General features: G+C 46.1%; 1 protein-coding gene across 2 annotated transcripts in view; it reads right to left on the minus strand.

Moving 5' to 3' along the window:
- Positions 1 to 16619, minus strand: part of txlnba (taxilin beta a) — a 30645-nt gene extending 14026 nt beyond the window's left edge. For both annotated transcript variants that reach the window (XM_078405899.1, XM_078405898.1), the window contains exons 1-6: positions 16148 to 16619; positions 14138 to 14229; positions 10004 to 10174; positions 8078 to 8272; positions 3983 to 4102; positions 1544 to 1618 (exon numbers count right to left, since the gene is read on the minus strand). In XM_078405899.1, coding sequence (XP_078262025.1) covers positions 1544 to 1618; positions 3983 to 4102; positions 8078 to 8272; positions 10004 to 10174; positions 14138 to 14229; positions 16148 to 16619 — 1125 coding nt within the window. The remainder of the gene's footprint in view (positions 1 to 1543; positions 1619 to 3982; positions 4103 to 8077; positions 8273 to 10003; positions 10175 to 14137; positions 14230 to 16147) is intronic.
- Positions 16620 to 26252: the final 9633 nt, after the last annotated feature.

Genomic DNA, 26252 nt, shown 5'->3' on the forward strand with positions numbered 1-26252 from the left:
AAGGACCCGTTAATTTCTACTCTTTGCTTCCTGCCTGCCAACCAGTTCTCCATCCATGTCAATACCCTACCCCCAACTCCATGTGCTTTAATTTTGCACATTAATCTCCTGTTTGGGACCTTGTCAAAGTCTTTTTGAAAATCCAGATATACTACATCCACTGGCTCTCCCTTATCCATTCCACTTGTTACATCCACACTTCCTATGTTCACCCACACCTTTCAATATTCCATTTATTGTACTTCAACCTGGTCTTGTACTTCAATTTCCACCGCTGTATTAAAACCCATTTGATGTTTTTCCTGCCCATACGGTATCCCTCAACATGGAAACATATGAATCCCATCACCTCACCACTTGGTCTATAGCACTCTTCATCAAGCACTTTCTAGTTTGCCTATAGATGTCTCTACCACCCTGCAGTCTAAAGCTGTCCTCCTCACTGTTAAACACATGCTCAAGTTTGGTGTCTTCCTTCGGTTCCCTGCATTTAGATCTAAATCTGTGGTAGATAACAAAATGGTTTGAGAACCAAGTCTGTGGAACCCCACTGGTGTCAGCCTTCCAGTCATAATGCTCAGTCACCATTGTCCTTAACTTTATGGTTACCCGAGGCGACATTAGATCGACTTTGCTGCTCTGTGGGTGTTTTACTTTCTTAACCAGACACAATGTTCTCCTCCCCATCACATCTGGAACTTAGTTAAGATCCTTGCCAATATACTGGTATTGGGGGGGAAAAAAATCACAGGCACCAGTGTGGCATTGCCAGGAATTGAACCCAGGGCCTCATACATGCAAAACATGTGCTCTCCCACTAAGCTACACCCCCAACACTTGCAAGATCAAATTGTAAAACCTGGCACAAATGAATAACTAATGAAAGCATAATGTAAAGACGTGCATAATGTTTAGGTATTGCAGAAGGCAGATCCTTTCCCGACTGTAGCCCAGAAAGCAGGTTAGCATCCCGATGCACTACTGAGGGAGTGTCACATTACTAGAGATGTCTTTTTGATGGTGGAAAAATGAGTCTCTTTCTGCCCTATTTTGTGGATGCCCTCTGCTCCTTAATGGTCATCTCCCCTCTACTTTTCCAGTCCAGAAGCAGGGTCCTGACCCGAAACATCAATTGTCCATCACCCCCCACAGATGCTTCCTGACCCCCTGATTGTTTGTTGCTCCAGATTCCTGCGATCGCTGTCTCTTGGGTTTCGAAGTAAAGGATCCCCTTGGTTTGAAAACATCCAGTTCTTGACATTTGTACCCTACTCCACCAATAAAATGGGTAAAAGTGCCATTCGTCCTATTGCTTAATACAACATCTTGCGGTTAATAAGTGCTTCTTAAGATTAGCAACAGGTTAAAATATCACACTTACTGGTATTGGCTATGTTAGGTCTCACTTTTGTGTTAGGGTTGGGTGCATTTAAAATGGAGGGGCATGTCTTCCCATGCAAAGGGTATGAATCAACGAGACACAGCTGGCACACCATGCAGCTGTGCACAAACTCCTCCACGCTGACATCAATAGTGGAACAACCTGGGTCCTGAGCAGCGTCTCTTGTTCCTTCATGATGTTGGTTTGCAGCTTCCACTCAGCGGCTTGGGTCAGTAGCTATTGGAGGGAGACATTGAGAGAGATGGTAAAGAGCCAATTAGCCAGGAACGACTGCTACCCCCCACCTCCCCACCCTGCCCCTCCACGTCCAGAAGCCATATTTCAGCATCTATATCAGCAGTTAAAAATGTAACTGGATTTTAAATTAGTTTTACTTTAATTAAAATTAAATCTGGATCTATTTTCACTAATCCACCTCTAATGCCGTTTTTACTCCCCTTTACATTCCATCAACTCTCTCCAGATTCCTGCACCAGTACCAACACTAATATCTGGCAGAGATGGAACTGGTGCTCAAGAAAAGACCAGCTGTAAATGGCTCGATCGTAACCATGTATTGTCTTTCTGCTGTCTGGTTAGCGCGCAACAAAAGCTTTTCGCGGTACCTCGGTACACGTGACAATAAAATAAACTGAAACTGGTCCTTCAAGCCTGCACAAACCCTCATGATGGCAACACCTCATGATCGCTCACTGCCCTTTAATCTCCCTTCCGAACCACGCCACATAGAGTCAGGGTCATAGAGTCATACAGCGTGGAGACAGGACCTTCGGCCCATCATCACTGGGGATCATCAGCAGCTCTGGTACAGCTGGTTGTAATGAAGTGTGTGGTTATTCCAATGGTGGAGCAGGCTGGAGGGGCTAAATAGAGTCATAGATAATTATAGTTATGAAGTCATACAGCACAGCAGCAGGCCCTTCAGCCCCATGGGTCTGTGCCAGCAATCAATCTATATCAATCCAATACTGATCCCATTTTATTCTCCCCACATTTCCATCCGCTCTTCCCACATTCTATCACTCAGCCATACACCAGGGAAATTTTACAGAGGCTGCTTAACCTACTAACCCACGTGTTTTAGGGATGTGCGTGGGAACTGGAGCATTTGGGAAAAACCCATGGGGTTGGAGGGAGAACGTGCAAACTCTACACAGACAGCACCCAGGTCAGGATTGGGCCTGAGTCACTGGGTCTATGAGGGAGCAGCACCTCTGGCTGTGCCAGACAACCTTTCCAATTCCCTCAGACAGTCTGCCCAATCTCCTGCTCTGCCTAGTTTATGTGGGATGGATGCATTACTGTCTCGGCGATGGGAAGATCCTTGAGTATCACACACAGCTCACCTTACAGAGGTAAAGGAAAGGCTTCCACGTCTACTCCTCTTGGCTTCCTATTAGCACGACCAAGGGCGGCACAGTGGTGCAGCCAGCAGAGCTGCTAACACACAGCTTCAGTGACCTGGGCCATGGAGCCCAACAGCATGGAATAAGTCCATTCGGCCCAACATATCCATGCCAACCTGCTGTTGTAGCTGTGCTCATCTCATTTGACTGCATTTGGCCCATATCTCATTGCATGTTCTACCTGCGGTCATGTGGGTTTCGTCCGGGTAGTCCGGTTTCCTCCCACAACCCAAAGTCTGGTGGGCCGGTCGGTTAATTGGCTACTATAAGTTTTCCCTGGTGGGTATGCGAGAAGTAGAATCTTGAGGGAGTTGATGGGAATACATGGAGAATAAGGATAGGATTAATGGAATATTAGTGCAAATATGTGGTTAATAGTCTAGGTGAGCTCAATGGCTGAAGGGCCTGTTTCCATGCTAAATCTCTCTCCATGACTCACTATAACACTGGGCATGTGTTTAACTAACTATATTCTACAAAATAATCTAAGAGCTAACCAATGCTTAGAGTCAGACAGCTTGAAAGCAGGCCCTTCAACCTAACCTGTCCATGCCAACAAAGTTGCCTACCTGAGCTCGTCCCATTTGCGTATATCTGACCCACATCCCTGTAAACCTTTCCTATCTATGAACTTGTTCAAGTGTTGTATTGTACCTGCTTCGGCCACTTCCTCTGGTAGCTAATTCCATATACCCACCACCTTCTGTGCGAGAAATCTGGCCTTTAAATTGGGTAAAGAATTGGCTGACTTAATTTCGTTTAGTTTAGTTTAGTTTAGAGATACAGCATAGAAACAGGCCCTTCGGCCCATCGAGCCCGTGCCGACCAGTAATCCGCATACACTAGCACAATCCTCCAGACAAGGAACAATTTACAATTACGGAAGCCAAATTAACCTACAATCCTGTACGTCTTAAGAGTTTGGGGGGAAACCGGAGCACCCGGGAAAAAACCCCACGCAGGTCACGGTGAGAACGTACAAACTCCGTACAGAGAGCCCCCGTAGTCAGGATCGAACCCACGGCTCTGGTGCTGTGAGGCAGCAACTATACCGCTGCCCCACGATACCACCCCTTGAGGAATTGTCGAGCAACTACACCGATGGTGGGTGAACAGATACGTGAGGTTTGATGAACAGATCTCCTTGCGGCCGGGAAGATTGGCCAATACTTGCATATTCTCGTTCTTCCCCATGCCGTTCGTCAGCCTCTTTCTTCAGTTCCTGTTCCTGCCGTAGCTTTGCATCTGCCAGTTGTTGCTGCAGATCCCTGTGCTTGACAATCTTCTTAAAGTGCTGCAGGGGAGATTAAACACGGGCAGACTAAATGGTGAATGACTGCATTCTGGCAAAACCGGTTCAAGAACTTTTGCGCAGTGAGTAAGCTCATCCCCAATTTCCCACTGTCTCTGAAGACACCAGAGACTACACACAGTCAAATCTTAAACAAACAAACAACAAAATTGCTGGAGGAACACTACAGGTCAGGCAGCATCTGTGGAGGGAAATGGACAGGCAGCGTTTCAGGCAGGAATCCTTCCACAGACTGTTGGGGGTGGAGGGGAGGTAGCAGGTAGAGGGAGGTGAGGGGAAGGGGTGGACCAAGAGCTGGCAAGTGACAGGTGGATCCAGGTAATGTGGGGGTGGATTAGCATATGATGAGTGTTTGACAGCATTGTGGCCTTTACTCGCTGGAGTTTAGAAGGTTGAGGGGGGACGTCATTGAAACTTACAGAATAATGAAAGGCATAGATGGAGTGGATGTGGAAAGGATGTTTCCACTGGTGGGAGAGTCTAGGACCAGAGGTCATAGCCTCAGAATTAAAGGACGCTCTTTTTAAGAAAGGAGGTGAGGAGGAACTTCTTTAGTCAGAAGGTAGTTCATCTGTGGAACTCATTGCCACAGAGGGCTGTGGAGGCCAAGTCAGTGGATATCTTTAAGGCAGAGATAGACATATTCTTGATTAGAACGGGTGTCAAGGGTTATGGGGAGAAGGCAGGAAAATGGGATCAGGAGGCAGAGATCAGACATGATTGAATGGCGCAGTGGACTCGATGGGTCGAATGGCCTAATTCTACTCCTATAACTTGTACACTTGATTGGCAAATGAGTCAGGTGGGCGAGAAAAGAGTGGAGATAGTAGCCAAGGATGGAGGTGATAAGTGAGGAAGACAAAGAGGTGCAATGGTGGAATGTAATAAGAAAGGTAGGTGGGAGGTGAAGTGTAGATACTGAGGGAGAGAAGAAGGAAATGAGGTGAGAGAAGGAAGAAAAATGGGGACCTGGACTGGGGAGGGGTGGGTGATGAGTGATTAGAGGAGGGGACAGGAACCAGGTGACAGGGAAGAAAGGTGTGCATTGGGAGAGGTGGGGTGGAGTGGGGTGGGGGGGGGGGGGGCTGGGTAGATGCAAAGTGGCAGGGGATTTACTTGAAATTGGAGATTTCAATGTTTGCCTGCCCGAAGGCTCGACAATCGACAAGACTGGTAACCCGCCCAAAGGCTCGTCAGATGGCGTAACCGGGAGACACAAGGAGCAAAGGGCCAGATGGCGTAACCGGGAGACAGAAGGAGCAAAGGGTCAGTTGGAGAGTGATCCGGGGTAATGCCTCCAGAGCTTTTAAGGTCGGCTGCAGGAGCCACCCCTGGGACACAAAGGTAGGCCAGACGAGGAGAGGAGTGGGATGTCAGCTCGCAGGAACTGCTGCAGTACTCCGAGTGTGCAGGCTGACCGGACTTTGGACTTTGAATAATGGCGCCAAAAATGGTGGCGCCTGCATGTGTAATATACGCAAAAGGAATTTCACTGTGCAGTTGCATAAGTGCCAAATAAAGCATCATTGAACCAAGCCATTGGAGGTAGACTACTCACGTGGACAGTGAGTGCTGTTCTTCCAGTATGTGTGTGGCCTCAGGGCAGAGAGGTCAGTATGGGAAAGGGAAGTGAAGTCGCAGGCAACTGGGAGCTCCAGCTGGCTTGGCAGACAGAGCACAAATATTTGGCAAAACGATCTCCTAATATACATTTAGAGTCACCGACGTGGAGGAGACCACAACAAGAGCTCTGAATGTAATAAACGAGTTTGAAGGAGCTGTAATTCTTGGTTTCTTAGCAGAAACAGGCCCTTCGGCCCACCGAGTCCTCACCGACCAGCGATCCCTGCGCACTTACACTATCCTACACATTCAGAACAATTTACAATTTTACCAAAGCCGAATAACCTACAAACCTGCACATCTTTGGAATGTGGGAGAAAACTGGAGATTCCGGAAAAAACCCATGCAGGTCACGGGGAGAACATACAAACTCCATGCAGACAGCACCCGTAGTCAGGATCGAACCAGGGTCCCAGGCGCTGTAAGGCAGCAACTCTACCGCTGCACCACCTTCTGCCACACCCTTCTCTCCCCCACCTGACTCATCTTCCAACCAACCCCTCCTTACCTGGATCCACCTGTCATTTTCCAGCCCTTAACTCATCTTTCCACCTCACCTCTCTCCAGCTATCTCCCCTCTACTCCATCAGACTAAAAGAGGGTCCTGACCCAAAACATCATCAGTCCATTTCCTTCAGATGCTGCTTGACCCTCTGAGTTCTCTTGCAGTTTTTTTCCCCTCTCCCAGATTCACCAACCGCCTGTCAGTGGGACCATCCAGCCATGTGTTGGATCTGCTAGAGACTAAAGTCAGAGACAAAACTTTGCCCGTAGTTATCAGGAGCCAAGCCCTCAATCTCAATGACTTTCTCTGAAAGTCCCTCGATTATTATCAAAGTCAGGAGTTTGATCATCAGATGCATGAGAAATCGTGGAGAAAATTAGCATTTCCGTGTGGGGGGAGGGGGGTGGGGGGGGGGAGAGGAGAACTACCTGGTGTGGGATACGTTGTAATTTTGTCAGCACCCTTTATGTGGCAACTCTTTGCATAACTTGGGTATGCAAAACAAAGAATATCACTGTTTCTTGTCACATGTGACAATAAAGTATCATTCATTCATTCATTCATTCATTCATTCATTCATTCATTCATTCATTCATTGTTCCCCAAATCTATCATCACTCTCAGTCTCAGAGAATTTAATGGTCAATGAAATAGTAGAAGACATCCATCAACAGTTAGGCCAAGTAAGATTAGAGTAAATGAAAAACAAAAAAATGCAGACGCTAGAAGTCTGAAATAAAAACAGAAAATGCTGGAAACACGCAGCAGGTCAGGCAGCATCTGCACAGAGGTTTCAGGTTGGAGGCATCCTGATGACAGTTGTTTGGCCTGAAATGTTGACTCTCTTTCCGCAGATGCTGCCTGACTTGCTGAGAGTTTCCATCATTTTCTGAGTGTAAGATCAGGATGGTGAACTGTTGCAAACACTGGTAAGGCCACAACTGGAGCATTGGTCACAGTTGTGACCACCACACGAGGAGTGGGGGTGTGACGGTGCGGGGAGATTTCCCAGAATGCTGCAGGGCTGGCGAATTGTGGTTATCAGGAGGAAATGTCCAGGCTGGGGTTGTTTTCTCTGTGGGAGAGTGAGGCAAGATGAGATAAGATGTATAACATTGTGGGGGGCCTGGACAAGGTGAACAGGAAGGAGCAATTTCCCTCAGGAGAGAGAGATCATTAGGCGCCAGAGACCCGGGTTTGATCCTGACCATGGGAGCTGTCTGTACGTAGTTTGTACGTTCTACCCATGACCTGCATGGGTATTCTCTGAGAGCTCAAATTTCCTCCCACACTCCAAACATGTACAGGTTTGCAGGTTAATTGGCTTGGTAAAATTGTAAATTGTCCCAAGTGTACGTAGGATAGTGATAGTGTGCACGTACTGCTGGTCGGCACGGACTCAGTGGGCTGCAGGGCCTGTTTCTGCACTGTATCTCTAAACTAAACTAAGCCGTTGAAGAAATCATTTTTTTCCTGGATGGGGAGAGGTCCCTAGAAGGGAGGCTGAAAATCTCATCGTATTTACAAGGACCTGGATCGGTATAGTTGTTCTTGCAGGGCTATTGACTAAGGGCTCCTTTATGGCTGGTGTGGATACAAAGCTCTCATTCTCCTTCTACCCCTTTGACAATTAAGCTTCTTGGCACTGTTGTGGCATTGAATTCAATTTCTTCCGATTACTAGCTGTAAAACATAGTCGTACAGCATGGAAACAAGCCCAATGCTTCCATGCTGACTAAGATGCCAACATGAAAGGCGTTTAGACTGGGCAAGAGCTCCAGGTGTTGGGGAAGGAACAGACTGCCTGGCTTCCTGCCCCTGGTCATTACCTCCTCTCGAGACTCGTATTGTTCAATGATGGTTTGTAGCTTGCCGGCCAGCTCCACGTTCTCCTCACCCAGCTTGATGTTCCGCTGGGTGTGCTGGTCTATCTGGGTCTGAATGTCGACCAGGGTGTCCTGGAAATGGTTGGTCACCTCCTTCCGTTTCTCCTCCTCTTCCCTTGCTCGTTGTAAACTCTCCTCCTGTAGCAGGGAGAGGTATCAGGTTCGTAGGTAGGAAAGAGGAAGGGAGAGGGGGAGAGGAGGTGGGGGAGGGAATGAGGGAGAGAGAGGAAAATAAAGGTGGAGGGAGAGGGAGAGAGACAAAATAACAGAGGGAAAGAGAGAACAAGGGGGAGGGAGAGGGAAAAGGGAGGGAGGGAGGGAGAATGGGGAGAGAGAAAGGGAGAAAGAGAGAGAGGGAGAAATGAGCGAGACAGTCAATGAGGGGGGGTCAAGGAAAGAGCATTCAGTCGCGGCCCTGCTTCCACCAATCTTTCCACCACCACGGACGAGAAGCGCAAGAAGCGCAAGAAGCGCAAGACGCCATTGTATGCAGATGCCAAGAAGTGTGTTCAGCTCTGGCTGAACTATTTATAATCTTGCGATGTGGACCCGATAAGAAGTCAATAAGGGAGAGAGAGAAAATGTGGGAGAGGGAGAGCGAGAATGTTGGGTAACTCACCGGGGGTGGGGGGGGGGGGGGGGGGAGGAGGGAGAGAGAATGAGGGAGAAAGCACGGGAGAGACAGAAAGAGAAAAGGTGAAGAGAAGTGGGGAGACAAAGGATGAATAGCGTGGAAAGAAAAAAAATGGCGAAAGTAAGAAAGGAAAAGGAGGAGAGGATAAAGACAGGATAATGAGAAAGAAAAAAAAGCCATTGAGTTATTCAAATGGGAGCTGGCCCTTCAGCCCATCGAGTACATGCCAATCAATTCACACTAATCCGTTTAAGTCTCCCACATTCTCATCAATTTTCCTCCCAGTCTATTTATTCACCCACACATCAAGGTAGTTTGCCATGGCCAATTAACCTATTGTGAAATGCTCTTTGCTTCACTTTTTTAAAAGAATTCCTGGAAACTTTTAAAGTCAAACACGAATGGAACATTTTATTTTGTGGATGGTGGAACTCTAGATTTCCCAGCATTCCCTCTGTGGAATCTGCTGGTTTTCCTCTACCTGGTTTGACCAGAGAACATAGAACAGTACAGCACAGGAACAGATGATTCAGCCTACGAGGCCTGTGCCAAACATGATGACAAGTTAAAGTAGTCTTCTTTCCCTGTATGGGATCCATATCTCACCATTCCCTGGATGTGCATGTGCCAATCTAAAAGCCTCTCGCTCGCCACCATTGTATCTACTCCCATCACCACCCCTGGCAACGTGTTCCAAGCACTCACCACCCTCTGTGTTAAAAAGAAAACTTGCCCCACACGTCTTACTTATACTTTTCCCAGCTATGCCCTTTAGTATTTGTCATTTCCACACCCTGAGAAAAGGTTTTCTGACTTTACCTGATTTATGTCTCTATAATTTATATATTTCCATCAGATCTCCTCACACCTGAGGCACCCTACAACTGCGTGATTCACCCCCCCCCACCAACCTATTTAAACGAGTTCCATCCATGGTAACACCAACCGAAGGAGAATACCAAGATTGTTTTCAGACTGATCAGTCTGAAGGTCTCGACCCAAAACCTCACCCATTCCTTCTCTCCAGAGATGTCCCGCTGAGTTACTCCAGCATTTTGTGTCTGTCTTCGGTTTAAACCAGCATCTGCAGTTTCTTCCTACACTGAGATTGTCTTCTCCCCACTCTGTCAGCAGAAGAGAGACTCGGCGCGATGCGTTCAGGAGAGTTACCCACTTGTAGGGTTTAATGGTTGCTATCTTACTTTAAGCTGGGGATTGTTCCCTGTGCTACGCACCTTGAGGGTCTTGTTGTGTCTCTGGAGCTCCCGGCACAGACTCTCGAGCTTGCTGCGGGCTAGGATGGCCCTGGTGTGCTCGCCCTGAAGATGGTCCTTCTCATTGGCCAGCTGCATCTGCTTCCTCTGGAGCAACTTCCTCTGCTTCTGCTCTCCCCGGTACACCTCCAGCTGCAGGTAGACAACAGGGACACACCAGGGGTCACTGGGTGACTGGGGAACACTTGGCACTTGCCAGCTACAGCAGGAGACTCCGGGGGACACCGGCCCCGTGACACAAGGCCACCCACTGCGGTCACCCTGACATTGATTATCTAATCCATTGGTTCCTGACATCTTAACCTGATTATCGCAACATTTACGAAGCAAGCAATTAGACAGGTACATGGATAGTGTAGGAAGGAACTGCAGGTGCCCTAGAAAGGCACAAAATGCTGGAGTAACTCAGCAGGACAGGCAGCATCTCTGGATAGAAGGAATGGGTGACGTTTCCGATCGGCACCTGAAACATCACCCATTCCTTCCATCCAGTTATGCTGCCTGTCCCGCTGAGTTACCCTAGCATTTTCTGTCTATCTTCGGTACATGGATAGGACAGGTTTAATGGGATCTGTGCCAAACACAGGCAAGTGGGACTAATGTAGATGGGACATATTGGTCATTGTGGGCAAGTTGGGCCGAAGGGCCTATTTCCCATGAAATTTCTATTTCAACATGGTGAAACACAACCATTCGTCCCCAGAGAGGTCTGATCACATCATAGCTCTTATAAAAAGAGTTGGAAATTCCCAGGAAATGGGAACTGGGAACTGGATACACCAGGTACCTCATCAAGCACATTGGACCGCAGGCGTGCTACCTAACATCAAGGCGCATACAGCAGTGAAATAGGCTCTTCAACCCAACTTGTCCATGCTGACCAAGATGTCCATTTACACTGAAGAAGTCTGAAGAAGGGTCTCAACCCAAAACGTCATCCATTCCTTCTCTCCAGAGATGCTGCCTGAGGTTCTCCAGCATTTTGTGTCTACTGTCCATTTACAAGATTGTGTCTACTGTCCATTTACACTAGTCCATTTGCCTGTATGTGACCCTTATCCCTCTAAACCTTTCTCATTCCATGCGCCTGTCCAAATGTCCTATAAATGTTGCCCATTCTTTTCTTTCCATTAGATTTAAACACTGGAATTTGCATACATAGCACAAGTTAAGGGTGAGAGGGAACATATTTAATAGGAATCTGCGGGGCAAGGTTTTCCACACAGCGGGTAAGTGGTTATATGGAACAAGCTGCCAGAGGAGGTAGTTGGGGCAGATGTATAAGAACATTTAAAAGACATTTGGCCAGGTACATGGCTAGGAATGGTTTAGAGCAATATGGGCCAAACGTGGGCAGGTGGGACTAGTGTAAATGGGGCATCTTAGTCAGCATGGGGAGTTGGTCTGAAAGGCCTATTTCCATGCTGTTTGACCCTATGATTCCAAGTGTTTGCGTAGCAGCCGCCATATTTATGCTTGTTCTCGCTCATGTAAAGGAGGCCATACCGAATGCAATAGACAAGATTGAGTAGAGTGGTTGAGTAGAGTGGTCTCTACCGAAAGCAGAAAAGTGTGGGAATGGGAAGATGTGACTGGTGGTTCGATCCCATCAGCAACTGCTTGCGTCTCCATGTTTTCCATGGAATCCATTTGGACATGGATACTTTTGGAAGGTAAGCAGTACTGGCTACATCCCTGAAGATGGCAGCAGGGAGCCTCTGTAGGAGCCAAAAAATACTGCATCTATTCTGTAAGGAAGAACTTTTTAGGGAATGATTTCTGAATTCTGCAATGGAGAATTTCCATAACACAAACGACAATAACATGAGAGATAAATTCTGCCATAGGAAGGGGTGGCACAGTAACACAGGCCACAGAGTTGCTGCCGTACAGCATCAGAGAACCGCGTTCGATTCTGACTGTGAATGCTGTCTGTATGGAGTATGTATGTTCTCCCCGTGACCATGTGGGTTTCCTCCTTGTGCTCCGGTTTACTCCCACATTCCAAAAATGTGCAGGAACCCCACACCTCACTATCGAATACTCTATCGATTCCTGTCTCGAATAAACTCAGTGACTAAGCTTCCACAGTTCTGTTGGGAAGTAAATTGAAAAGAAATGCTAGTTTCTGGGTGAAGACATTTCTCATCATGTACTAAGTAGGCCATTTAAAAAAAATGTAACACTGACGTTTGGTTCCAGTTATCCAGCCAGGCCAAACATCACTCTACTCACGGCTCATGAGAACTGTTATAATATGAGTTCCTTTTGTTCTACTAAACTCGAGGAAGTGTGGCCTTGGTTTGCTTAATCCCCTCTCAAAAGATCACCATCCACTTTAATGAACTGCTACAATCTCAACTATATCCTCCTTCCTTGGATAAGGAGACGAGACTGTGCATAATATTCCAGATGCATAGAAACATAGAAAAATAGATGCAGGAGCTTCTTCCCCATATCCCTTGATTCCTTTAGCCCTAAGAGCTAAATCTAACTCTCTTGAAAACATCCAGTGAATTGGCCTCCACTGCCCTCTGTGGCAGAGAATTCCACAGATTCACAACTCTCTGGGTGAAGAAGTTTTTCCTCATCTCAGTCCTAAGAAGTTTTTCCTCATCTCATCGCTAAATAGCAGGATGGTACCCAAATCCTTTTGGAAAAAAGACTATTGGACTATTTGCCTCCTTAATACACAAGTTCATGTTCATAAGTCATAGGAGCAGAATAAGACCATTTGGCCGATCGAGTCTATTCCGTCATTCAATCATGACTGATCTATCTTTCCCTCTATCTTCCCACAACTCTCCTGTAGTATCTTATCAAAGACTTCCTGAAGGACTTAGCATTTTCCTGGTCTTCTCCCCATAACTTTTGAAACCCTTACTGATCAAGAATCTGTGAATCTCCACTTTAAAAATACGCAATGGCTTGGCCTCCACACCCGTCACTGGAAGTCTAATTGCTTCTGGTACCCGCATCACAAAATGCTGGAGTAACTCAGCAGGTCAGGCAGCATCTCAGGAGAGAAGGAATGGGTGACGTTTCGGGTCGAGACCCTTCTTCAGTCTTTTTCTGAGGTCTCCCTGTAACTTCCATGCAACTGGCGTTGATATGGTGCTTTGTATTAATTTTTGTATAATTAGTAAGTATGGATATTTTACAATCCCCACATCTGTATAATCCATAAAGGTTGTGGCATCTCTACTAGGCAGACTTCCAACCTGAAAATTATCCATTTACCACACTTGTTTCTCTCTGGAACTCAGTCCACAGCCATATTTACTCCCAACACATATGTTTGACTCTTGTTTAATAACTCTTCTGTGTAATAATTCATCCTGCTGTTATGAAAGCATAATATCAAGAAAAGACTTACTGAAAGTTCAAATGCATTTCATCCCATACACTAGTTCTATCCTACACTCTAGGGGACAATTTACAGAAGCCAAGTAACCTACAAACCCCCACGTCTTTGGAATGTGAGAGGAAACCGGAGCACCCGGAGAAAATCCACGCGGTCAGAAGGAGAATGTACAAACTCAGTACAGACAGTCCTCGTAGTCAGGATTGAACCCGGATTTCTGGCGCCGTAAGGCAGCAACTCTACTGCTACGCCACCGTGCCGTCCTGAGTAAAAAGGGCCTGTTTTCATGCCATCACTCTATAATTTCTTCTGCCTCGGCTTGTAAGGAACCCACATTAAACTTTGCTAAAGTCTTCCTTTTTACAGATCCATGGAAGCAATTGCAGTCTACTTTTATGTTTCTCATTAGATTACTCTAGTTTGGGGTACATCGTTGGCTACCTAGTTCTTTGGGACATCCAGCTGTGATGAGAGTATGATATAAAGCAAGTGGATAATAATTAAAACACCGTCAGTTGACTTCAAGAATCCCTGGGCTTAGAATGGAGAGTAAAGAGCGTGGTTCCGGCGGCCTTCTTGCTAAAGGTGTTGACATTTTGTTGCTCTAGCACCAGATGATGACCACGTCATGACCAGCAGTTGCTTGGAGCTGTACCTGGACACAGGAGGCAGACATTCCCAGCAAGGAGCGGGGGAAAGAGCATGCAGTCGATGGAGTCACGTTTACTGACCAGTTCCGAGTACTTCAGGAGAAGTGCATCTTGCCTCTCCTCGGGCGAGCTGATCTTACTCAGATTCTGCACCAAGGCAGCGATCTCCTTCCCTGTGTTTCAAAACAGAAGAAAAATAAAAACAATACTTTAATTTTCCCCCAGTGGAGTGATGGTGGCAACATATCCGGCTACGGTAGAGCTGGCAACAGGAGAATACTGAAGTAAAATGCTGTACATTCATATCAAGGTGCTCTTATGTTGAGAAGACAATTAAAAGACAATGCCAGGCAAGGTCAGCGGATTTACGTTCCTGAAGGACAAAATATGGATGTGAACGCCAATCTTTGGTCATGGAAAATGACAGAAAATTCCAGTTTTTATTCAATCACGTTGAATTTAATTAACCCAGCTGCCGTGGTGGGATTCGAACTCACATCCCTGCATCAGTGTTCCGAACTCTGGCTGCTCCTCCAGTAACTTAACCATCATATTTTATTACTTTGCGATCGATGAATTACAATGATACACCAATCTCAAATTTGGAATTAATAATTGTCCCAACATCAATTGCCATTTTCTGAGGTAAATTCCAAATTTCTATCCCTCGCCACCTCCCAGCCCCCCCAACTCCCTCCCTCCCCATACTGAATCTATGAGGCAATAGCTCTACCAGCCATGTCTCTGCGTTGCCCATGGAATCTCCTTGTAATCTCTGGAATAGTCATGTATAATCTTATTCATCCTACCGTGGCAGAGTTCACATAAAATTCAACATTTTCAGAAAACCTACCTTACGGGTTTGTATCTCACATTTATAGCATTTAGTAAGTTCTCCCTTCTTGTACATTTAATTTGTATCCTCTTATTTACACTTTTCAATATGTACTGTGACCATCCACCTTCTGTGTCATTCAGACTCTTCTCATCTCCACTCTATTGCAAGCATTCCCATCTGTTTGATCCATCCCTCTCCCTTGTCTCTGCAATTTAACACTTCTTTTTAGCTCCAAACTTTTACAAAGTGAAATGCATCCGTTGACTGCCTTTCACACCGTCTGCAACTTTTGTGTTGCCTGCAAGCTTCCTAACCTTCCCCTGTCAATTTTCATCCCATGCTGGTTTCTCTTTCCACAGAAGCTGCCTGACAGGCTGAGAACTTTCAGTGTTTCTGTTTTTCAGTTCCCAGCCTCTGCATTCTAGCCTTAAGTTAGAAAGAATGTAGAAAAGATTTTCACAAGTCATCGGAGCAGAATTCAGCCATTCGGCCCGTCAAGTCTATTCCGCCATTCAATCATGGCTGATCTATCTTTCCCGCTCAACCCCATTATCCTGCTTTCTCCCCATTACACCTGACACCCGTACTAATCAAGAATCTGTCAATCTCCTCCTTAAAATTACCCATGACTTGGCCTCCACAGTCATCTGTGGCAAAAAAATCCAAATTCACCACTCTCTGACTAAAGAAATTCCTCCTCCTTTCGAAAGGAACGTCCTTATGACCTTTTATTCTGAGGTGCACCCTTTTATACGAGAATGTTTCCAGGACTTGAGGGATTGAGTTATTGGGGGACATTGGGTAGGCTAGGTCTTATTTGCTGGAGCATAAGAAATGTAGGAGGGGTGATCATAAGGGTGTACAAAATCATGAGGGGAATAAATAGGGTGAATGTACAGAGTCTTTTTTTCCCAGGGTTTGGTAATCAAGAACTAAAGAGCACAAGTTTAATGTGAGAAGAGAAAGATTTAATAGGAACCTGAGGGACAACCTTTTTCACACAGAGGAAGATGTGCATATGAAACAAGCTGGCAGAGAAAATGGTTGCGGCAGGCATAATGACAACATTTAAAAGACAATTGGACAGGTGCAGGAATAAGAAAGGTTTAGAGGGTTATGGGCCAAAATGCAGAAAGATGTATACCTGTATAGATGGGCATGTTTGTTGGCATGGACAAGTCGTGCTGAAGGGCCTGTTTCCATGCTGTAGGACTCAATGAGTGCAGTTTTATTTATTTCCTGTTTTGACTCACCCATTCCCTTCAGCCTCTTTTTGTCCAGCTTCTGCTCCTTCTCCGTTTCCTTGTCGGCATCGCCAGTGAATGCAGGCCCCGGCTGCTCCCTGTCCCCATCTTCCTGGGCCTCCACCTCTCCGTTGTTCAAAGCCTCACCTCTCCCCGCCTCTTCCTGCGCCTCCTTGCTGTCCCCGGCGCCATAGTTTTTGATGATGTTCTCCAGCTGTCTGTCCAGCTCCTCCGCGATGTCAGGGCCTATCGGGTCCTGCTCAGGTGGAGCCACCTCCTTCAGTGCAGGGGAGGCCATCTTTACTGGTGCCTGATCGGAAGTGATGGGGTCTTTTGGGTCTTTCTCAGGTGCTCCTTGCTTCTCTAGTTGATTGGCAATGGGTGCCAATGCTGGAGATTGGACAGGCTCCTGCATCCCAATTCCATCAGGAGGGACATGTTGTGAGGGATTGTTGTTGTTGGCAGACTCATGGCACTCCATTGTTGTTCAACGTTGCCTAAGGAGGAACAACACACTGTCAAAGCCACACGTACACTGGCTGCACTGACCCAGTTGTGTCAAAGCCTTTATAAGTCATGGTTTTCAAACATTTCCCACTCTTCCCAGCAACAAGCAACGTTCCTTGATCTAAAGGAGCTGCTCCCAAACATTTATCATTCCAAGTCTCATGGAGCTGTCCCTGTTGTACGATATGTCGGTGAGGTCACACCTGGAATACTAATGCTGTTCTAATACTCGATGATGAGGAGTTTTCAATGTCTCATCATCCATATTTGGGCAAAGAAGGATATACTAGGTGACATCAGAAATGCCGTTATCATGATCAAGAAAGGTGACAAATATAACCATGGTAACCAAGAAAGGTCTTACTGACGCCTGCCACAGGGAGCGCCATTGGTGGATGTCTCCTCCACTGGTGAAAGAGCTCCTCCTAAATCCCAGCATAGATCCTCCATCAATAGGCACTGTGGGCATAATCTTCAACGAGAGAAATGCCGGAATCAGCAATGTCTTCTGGGCATGACCTTCTTCCATCTCATAGCCTTTGACTCCATTACTAGGGAGAGATGGTGGACCAAAAAGGGATATCAATGATGAAGCTTTTTCCATCACTTTCAATGTGCCAGCCCTGCTTTGGTTAAATGAGGGAATGGACATTTGAAGATCAAGATCTTGGATCTGACACAAAAATTATGGTCCACTGAGCAGCAATTATTCTGTCTTTCTAGTATGGTTTTGAGACCTGGATTATTTACAACATGCACCTCACAACTCTCTAAAGATATCACCAACACAGTTTCTGCAAAATTCTATTGTGTCCTCCTTCTCCCCCTGGCCAATGTCCCCTACACTGAGTTCCAGTGATGCCTGGCTACATTGAGCCGGCCGTATTGTGAGACACAAAGAACTGAAGATGCTAGTTTACAAACAAAAAACACAAGTGCTGGAGTAACTGAGTGTGTCAGTCAGCATCTCTGGAGAACATAAATAGGCTTAATTTGGGGTCCTGACCTGAAACATGGTCAATCCATTCTCCTCCAGAGATGCTGTCTGACCCGCTGAGTTAGTCCAGCACTTTGTGTATCACAGTGTTTGTATGCCTGGCACCAAAGTCTTGAGCAAGACATTCTATTCCGAGCAGTCGTGGAAAGAAAATCCCAGGCAGATGGAGGGAAAGGTTCATGGATGTTCTCAAATGCAATGAAGCATCCCCAACATGTTTGCTCAGATTGAGGAAGGAGCATTTGGTATGGTATTGAGAACCTCAAGCCTGTGCATTGGAAGCACACAGAGACCCTGTGTAAGTGAAAGAAGGAGCATACCAGCGCATTGGCTGTCCACCTACCTTCTCTGTCAACCACGTCCTACCCATCTGTGGAAGAGTCCGTGGGTCTTACAATGGCCTCATCAGTGTCTGTGGGTGTTTGCGCATTACTACATATCAAATATGCAAGCCCGTTTGTGTAGTCTAAGAGTGTGTGTTTATGTGTGTGCTGTGTGTATACTTGTGCATGGAGTCGGCGAGAGCCAGTGTGTGTGTACAAGCGTGTGGGTGCGTGCTCGTGAATGCGTGTGCGTGTAGGCGTACATGTGCGTAAGTGTTCATGGTGTTTGCTGGCGGTGAGCTGCAGATGGATTCTCCTTTGAGACAGAGGCTGCGTGCTATGATGCTATGACAGGCTGAGTTAATTATTTCCCTCTTGCCTTGTGCGTGGAGCTGCCCCGTGTGCAGCAGCTGCTCCACGACGACTTGTCCCTCCGATCATTTCCAAATAGGGCTGTGCTGACCAGCATTTTCCAGAGTCACTGTCACACACTCCCTTCCCCCCCCTCCCCTCTGACTGGGCAGCTTCACTGCTAAACCCACAGAAGGGCAGCACAGCGAACTCTCACATCATGGCTGTGAGCTTTTTCTGGGTTAGCACAGTCTCAACCCTTGAGATATTTTAAATTTCCCTTCCCATTAACCTAGCTGTGACAGTCATCTGCTTGAATATGGAAGAAAGTTGTTCACATGCACGGATACATATAGATATTTCCATACTCAAACAAGCTTGCATACATGGGTGTGGACGTATATTTGTATACACACACATATGTACATGAACACACAAACATGCAAGCATCACACATACATATTTACAAATCTACACATGTGCACATACAAACACACACACACACACACACACACACACACACACACACACACACATACACACACACATGAACATATAGTCAAAACATAAAAATGAAATAAAATATTGCAGATGCTGCTACTCTGAGTTAAAACAAAACATTCTCAGCCAAAAGGAGAGAACCAGGGTTCACATTTCATCCTGAAACATTAGACCGGATCGCCCTTGCTCTGGCCCATGCCTCATGCTGTCCCCACGGGTCTGAATGTGTTGGATACTTGGCTGCCCTGGAAGGGATGTGGTCTGTGAGCTGCAACCATGCCTCTGGTAATGGATCCTGAGACTCTGACATCATTACCACCTTTAGACAACTCGCTGCTAGCAAAGGCCATTCTTTAGTTTAGTTTAGAGATACAGAGCGGGAACAGGCCCTTCGGCCCACCGAGTCTGTGCCGACCAGTGATCCCTGCACACTAACACTATCCTACACACCCAAGGGACAATTCACAATTTTACCAAGCCAATTCGCCTACAAATCTATACATCTTTGTACGTCTTTGAACTCCTTTTCATAGGTCTCTGACTGGAGACATTTAATGATAATATAAAAGGTTATAATGTATTAAGAAGTATCAAGTTTGAGGCATACATAAGTGATAATCATGAATTAAAATCATTTAAAAATCGTAAAGGAAAACCAGCTAAGCTTCTTCTATGTTTTCAATCCAGGTTTGTGGCGTCTTCTGTAAAGAAGGATTAAAAAAATTGCAGATGTGGGAAATAAGAAATAAAAACAGGAAAAGCTGGAAACACTGTGCAGGTTGAGCAATGTCTGTGGAGACAGTTCATGTTTTGAGTTGAAGAGTCTGCCCTAGTTCTGATAAAGGGTCCTTGACCTGAAGTATCAGCTATTTCTCTCTTCAAGGATCTACCTGCTCTGCTGTGTGTTTCCAGCCTTTTCTGGGGTTTTTTAATTTCAGGGATTTCATGATTGTATTATGTTCAATTCCACCCACAACTCCTCAGCAAATGAAGTGTGTAGGAAGGAACTACAGATAGACACAAAATGCTGGAGTAACTCAATGGGACAGGCAGCATCTCTGGAGAGAAGGATTGGGTGCCATTTCGGGTCGAGACCCTTCTTCGGACTAGAGTTGGGGGAAAGGCAGCGAGAGAGGATGTTGCAGAACTCTCGTCAGAGAGCGGAGGAGAACTTCTTCAAAGTAGACATACCTTGAGGAGATTTTGCAGTGGAGCAGACGAAATGTGCAGGAAGGAACTGCAGATGCTGGTTTAAACCAAAGATAGACACAAAATGCTGGAGTAACTCAGCGGGACAGGCATAAACTGCAGATGCTGGTTTAAACCGAAGACAGGCACAAAATGCTGGAGTAACTCAGCGGGACAGGCATAAACTGGAGATGCTGTTTTATACTGAAGGTAGACACAAAATGCTGGAGTAACTCATTGGCGGAAGCGTTGGTGGTTCCGGGGTGGAGGTGAAGATTGGCGGCAGCGGCAGCGGCAGCTTTGGTGGGATCGGCTGGGGAGGCGGTGAGGGTCAGAGAGACAGTGGATGTTACTGCAGCATTTTGTGTCCATCCCCAATAAATGGCCGGTCCAAACATGCATGCACAAGGCCTGGACAATAATCAGGTGCAGGCTGGTAAGTGGCATGTAGCATTCATGCCATGACCATTGTAGGCGGCGCAGTGGTGCCTGCTCTCCCTGAGCCTGCATAGTTTCCGGTGGGTTCTATAGTTTCGTCCCACATCACAATGAATGCTTTGGTTAATTAGCCATTGCAAATTGTCCCCAAGTGTATAGGTGAGCAGTAGAATCTGGGAGGGGGGGGGGGGGGGGGGGGTAGAGTTTCATTTTGGTTTAATTTAGTTTAGAGATACAGCATGGAAACAGGCCTTTTGGCCCATTGAATCTACACTGACTAGCGATCCCCACATACTAACACTATCCTACACACTATGGACGATTTACAATTATACCAAGCCCATTAGCCCATAAACCTGTACATCGTTGGAGTGTGGGAGGAAACCAGAGATCCTGGAGAAAACCCACGCAGGTCACGGTTAGAACGAACAAACTCCGTACAGATAAGCACCTGTGGTCAGGATCGAACCCGGTTCTCTGGCAGTGTAAGGCAGCAATTCTACCGCTGCGCCACTGTGCCACCCCATATGTGGGAAGGATAGTTTGTAGAGAAACAAGTTAGTGGAATGAGACTAAACACTGCCAAACGCTTCTTGTACTACCATGGACTTGTTTTCTAATTGTGTTTTTGCATTCATGTTTTGTTTTTGCACAATCTTTTTCTTTTCACTGTCTTGTAGAATATATGTGTAATTTATGTGTAGAATGCTTTTGAGTGTTGTCTCAGTCTACATGCCTGGATAAGGCTGCAAGCAAGATTGTTATTATACCTACACCTTGCTGTGCTTGTGCATCAGCCCATGAATGCCTCTATTTCCTTAGAATATTGAGGAAATTCAGTATGTCAATGAATTCTCTCTTAAACTTGTACAGTTGTACAGTAGGGAGCTTACTGATTGGTTGCAGCACAGCCTGGTTCAACAACTCGGAAGCCAAGAAACGAAGGAGATTGCAAAAAGTGTTGAACACCGGCCAGTCCATCATGGGTACTGACTTCCCATCGAAGGGATCTACAGAGACCGCTGTTCAAAAAGGCAGTCAGCATCATCAGAGACCCACACCTCCCTGGCCACACTCTCATTTCAATCCTGCCATTGGGAAGAAGGTATAGTAGACGGAAAGCAGTAACGTCCAGGTTCAAGACCAGCTTCCCTACAACCATCAGGCTATTAAACACTACAACCTCCAAATAAGCTCCAAACTACATTGACTTGGGGGGAGGGGGGGGGGGGGGGGGGCATTTTTTTGTCTTTGCACTATTATTGTTGGTTTATTACATATATATATATATGTAAGCTTATTATGGTGTTAAGAGACTTACATAGTATGCATACAGTATATGTATAAATGTGTGTGTTTGTGTGTGAGTTTATTGCAGTGTTTACAGAGTACTATGTTTTCATATAGGTTGTACTGATGCACTTTGTTAATTGTTCTGTTTCGGGACACATGACTATAAAACACTCTTGACTCTTGAAACTCAACTTGTGTAAGGTCTGGAAGTGGGGTGAATGAGTGGCCCCATTATTTACCACAGTGAGTTGTGTATTCTGCTGCCTAAAAGTGAGATTGACTAATAACTACTGACAGCAAAACAGCATCATTCCGCTTCTTTGTTGTGTTGGGGAATTCTGATTCTGGAACCCCGGGGGATTTAGAGGGATCTATGGGATGATTTGAATAGAAATCCATAGATTCATAGAGTGCTACTGCATGGAAAAAGAAACTTTGACCCAATTCATCTGTGCCGACCAAGATCCAAGTTATTTCCATTTTCCAGCATTTGGCTTTCCTATCCATGCACTTGTCCAAATGTCATTTAAACATTGTTATTATACTTGTTTCTACCACATCCTCTGGCAGGCCATTCTCTATACCCACCACTCTGCGTGTGAAAGACTTACCATTCAGATCCCCTTCAAATTTTAATTTAAATCCCCTTTGTGCTTTAATATTCGTTTGCACTGCTTGGAATTTATTCTCCAATCTTGCACCATTCCACTGTTTGACACATGTCATTGTATTTATTGTTTTATTTATCATTACTACGTGTATACTGTTTACTTTGAGTTTCATCTAAAAGCTGAATTTGAGGTGGTGCACTTTAGGAGGTCGAATGTAAGTATACATTTAATGTCAAGACCCTTAACAACATTGATGTACAGAGGTCCAAGTAAAGAAAGTGCAGGTGTCAGAGGTTATGGGGAGAAGGCAGGAGAATGGGGTTGTGAAGAAGAGATAGATCAGCCATGATTGAATGGCGGAGTAGACTTGATGGGCCAAATGGCCTAATTCTACTATCACTTATGACCTTATGCTAGCCTTCATTGCTCAGGGCATTGAGTATCAAGACGTTCTGTTTCAGCTTTGTAAAACCTTTCGGAGTCGTGTGTGCAGTTCCGGTTACCCCATTACAGGAAGGATGTGGGGGCTTTGAAGAGAGTGCAGAAGAGATTTCCCAGGAATGCTGCATAGATTAAAGGGTAGCAGCTATAAGGTTGGACAAAGTTGCATCGTTTTCTCTGGAGCGTTGGAGACTGAGGGGAGACCTACAAGGTCAGAAGCGGAAAATGTAAAGGAGATTTAAAAGCCAAAGAGGCTTTTAGATGGGAATATAGATATGTAAGGAATGGAGGAATATATACCGATGAGACAAAACATTATGACCACTGACAGGTGAAGTGAATAACATTGATTATCTTGTTACAATGGCACCTGTCAAGGGGTGGGATATATTAGGCAGCAAGTGAACAGTCAATTCTTGAAGTTGATGTGTTGGATGCAGAAGAAATGGGCAGGAGTAAAGACCTGAGCGACTTTGACAAGGGCCAAATTGTTATGGCCAGACGAGTGGGTCAGAGGATCTCTGAAACGGCAAGGTTTGTGGGGTGCTCCCGGTCGGCAGTGGTGAGTACCTATTGACAGTGGGTCGAGGAGGGACAAACTTCAAACCGGTGACAGGGTGTTGGGTGCCCAAGGCTCATCGATGCTCGAGGGCAACGAAGGCTATCCCGTCTGGTCCGAACCAACATAAGGTCTACTGTGGCACAAGTCACAGAAAAATGTAATGGTGGTCACGGGAGGAATGTGTCACATACAGAGTGCATTGCACCCTGCTGCATATGGGGCTGCTTAGCCGCAGACCGGTCAGAGTGCCCATGATGACATAATGTTTTGGCTCATGACATGCAAGCGGGGAGTTTAATTTAACCGGGCAACATGTTTGGCCGAAAGATCTATTCCTGTGCTGAACTGTTCTATGTGGCCCTCTTGACTAGAAACCAATTTTTTGTTGCCCACTGTTGAAAGGTTGAGAAAGAGGGCTGGAAAGACAGTGAGGTTCAGTGAGGGGAATTCCAGAACCCAAGTTAGTGAAGACATTGCCACCACCAGTGGAGTGATTAATTTTGGAGGAGGAGTTTTGGCACAGGAGTTTTGGAAGGCACAACGGTGCTGCAAGTAGAGCTGCTGCCTCAGAGTTGCAGTGAGCCTGGTTCAATGCTGTCTGTGCGGAGTTTGCAGGTTTTTCCCTGTGACCATGCGAGTTTCCTCCGGGTGCTCCAAATTCCTTTCAAAGCTCAAAGGTGTTAATTAGCTGCTGCAATTTTGTCCGTGGGGTGTGGGTGAGTAGGAGAATTTGAAAGGAGTTGGTGGGAATGTGGGGAGAATAAAACAGGATTAGTGCCAGGTGTGGAAATGGGTACTTGTTGGTCGGGACATGGGCCAAAGGTGCTCGTTTCTGTGGATAGACATAAAAAGCTGGAGTAACTCAGCGGGACAGGCAGCGTCTCAGGAGAGAAGGACTGGGTGACCTTTCAGGTCGAGACTCTTCTGTGCCGTATCTCTCTATGACAGGGGTAACTTTTTCACACAAAGGGGTAGCCTTTTCACACAAAGGGTGGTGGGTGTATGGACCAAGCTGCCAGAGGAGGTAGTTAAGGTTGGGACTATCCCAACATTTAAGAAACAGTTAGACAGGTACATGGATAGGACAGGTTTGGAGGGATATGGACCAAGCGCAGACAGGTGGGACTAGTGTAGCTAGGACATGTTGGGCAAGTTGGGCCGAAGGGCCTGTTTCCACACTGTATCACTCTATGACTCTATGACTCTTTGACAAAATCTATCTACTTTTTATTAAGAAACAATAGACCCCAATGACTCTATGACTCTATGGCAAAATCTATCTACTTTTTATTAAGAAACAATAGACTCCAATTACTCGAGCTGTTCTATTCTATGGCCGCAACTAGTAGCTCAGTGAGATTGGAGATGGGCGAGATGGAGAGACCCAGGAGGGACCCGGTAACTGAGATGAATGTCCAAGTGACCCAGCTCCTTGTTACCAAGGGAAACAAAAACGTCCTGCGTGCGTCAAATGTTGTGAAGAGCAAGCAGCTGTCAGCTGCCCGAGGAAGTGTCAGCTTGTTATTTTGGGCATGGTGACACCGCGCTCCCAATTACTATCACCCACTTGGATGTCGATGGAATCCAACCAATCACAGCTCAAACGTGGAGTGTCAACCTGCCTCCTGCTTGAAATAGTGAATAATATCATTATTAGATTGATGAACGATCAACAACTCCAAAATATTACTGTGCAGGGAGGAACTGCAGATGCTGGTTTACACCGAAGATAGACACAAAGTGCTGGAGTAACTCAGCGGGCAGACTGAAAACCTTTCAGTCTGAGGAAGGGACCCAGCCCGAAACATCACCCATCCTATTTCCCCAGAGATGCTGCCTGACCTGCTGAGTTACTCCATACTTTATTTCCCCAGAGATGCTGCCTGACCTGCTGAGTTACTCCATACTTTATTTCCCCAGAGATGCTGCCTGACCTGCTGAGTTACTCCATACTTTATTTCCCCAGAGATGCTGCCTGACCTGCTGAGTTACTCCATACTTTATTTCCCCAGAGATGCTGCCTGACCTGCTGAGTTACTCCATACTTTATTTCCCCAGAGATGCTGCCTGACCTGCTGAGCTACTCCATACTTTATTTCCCCAGAGATGCTGCCTGACCTGCTGAGCTACTCCATACTTTATTTCCCCAGAGATGCTGCCTGACCTGCTGAGCTACTCCATACTTTATTCCTATCCATAATGCAATGAGTGATGAAACGATAAACCACTTCAAAATATTATTATTAGTTACTCTGATTACTAGTCAATATGATTATATGAACACAAGATATACCAATGTGTTATATCTGGACTTTCAGAAGGCCTTCGACAAGGTCCCACATAGGAGATTGGTGTACAAACTTAAAGCACACGGTATTGAGGGTTCAGTTTTGAGGTGGATAGAAAATTGGTTGGCGGACAGGAAGCAAAGAGTAGGAATAAACGGGTCCTTTACGGAATGGCAGGCAGTGACTAGTGGGGTACCGCAAGGCTCAGTGCTGGGACCCCAGTTATTTACAGTGTATATTAATGATTTGGACGAGGGAATTGAATGCAACATCTCTAAGTTTGCGGATGACATGAAGCTGGGTGGCAGTGTTAGCTGCGAGGAGGATGCTAGGAGGCTGCAGAGTGATTTGGATAGATTAGGCGAGTGGGCAAATGCATGGCAGATGCAATATAATGTGGATAAATGTGAGGTTATCCACTTTGGCGGCAAGAACAGGAAAGCAGAGTATTACCTGAATGGTGACCGATTGGGAGAAGGGGAGATGCAACGTGACCTGGGTGTCATGGTGCACCAGTCATTGAAAGCAAGCATGCAGGTGCAGCAGGCAGTGAAGAAAGCGAATGGTATGTTGGCATTCATAGCAAGAGGATTTGAGTTTAGGAGCAGGGAGGT

Source organism: Rhinoraja longicauda, chromosome 9, assembly GCF_053455715.1.
Source record: "Rhinoraja longicauda isolate Sanriku21f chromosome 9, sRhiLon1.1, whole genome shotgun sequence".
In the NCBI taxonomy this organism is placed as follows: domain Eukaryota; kingdom Metazoa; phylum Chordata; class Chondrichthyes; order Rajiformes; family Arhynchobatidae; genus Rhinoraja; species Rhinoraja longicauda.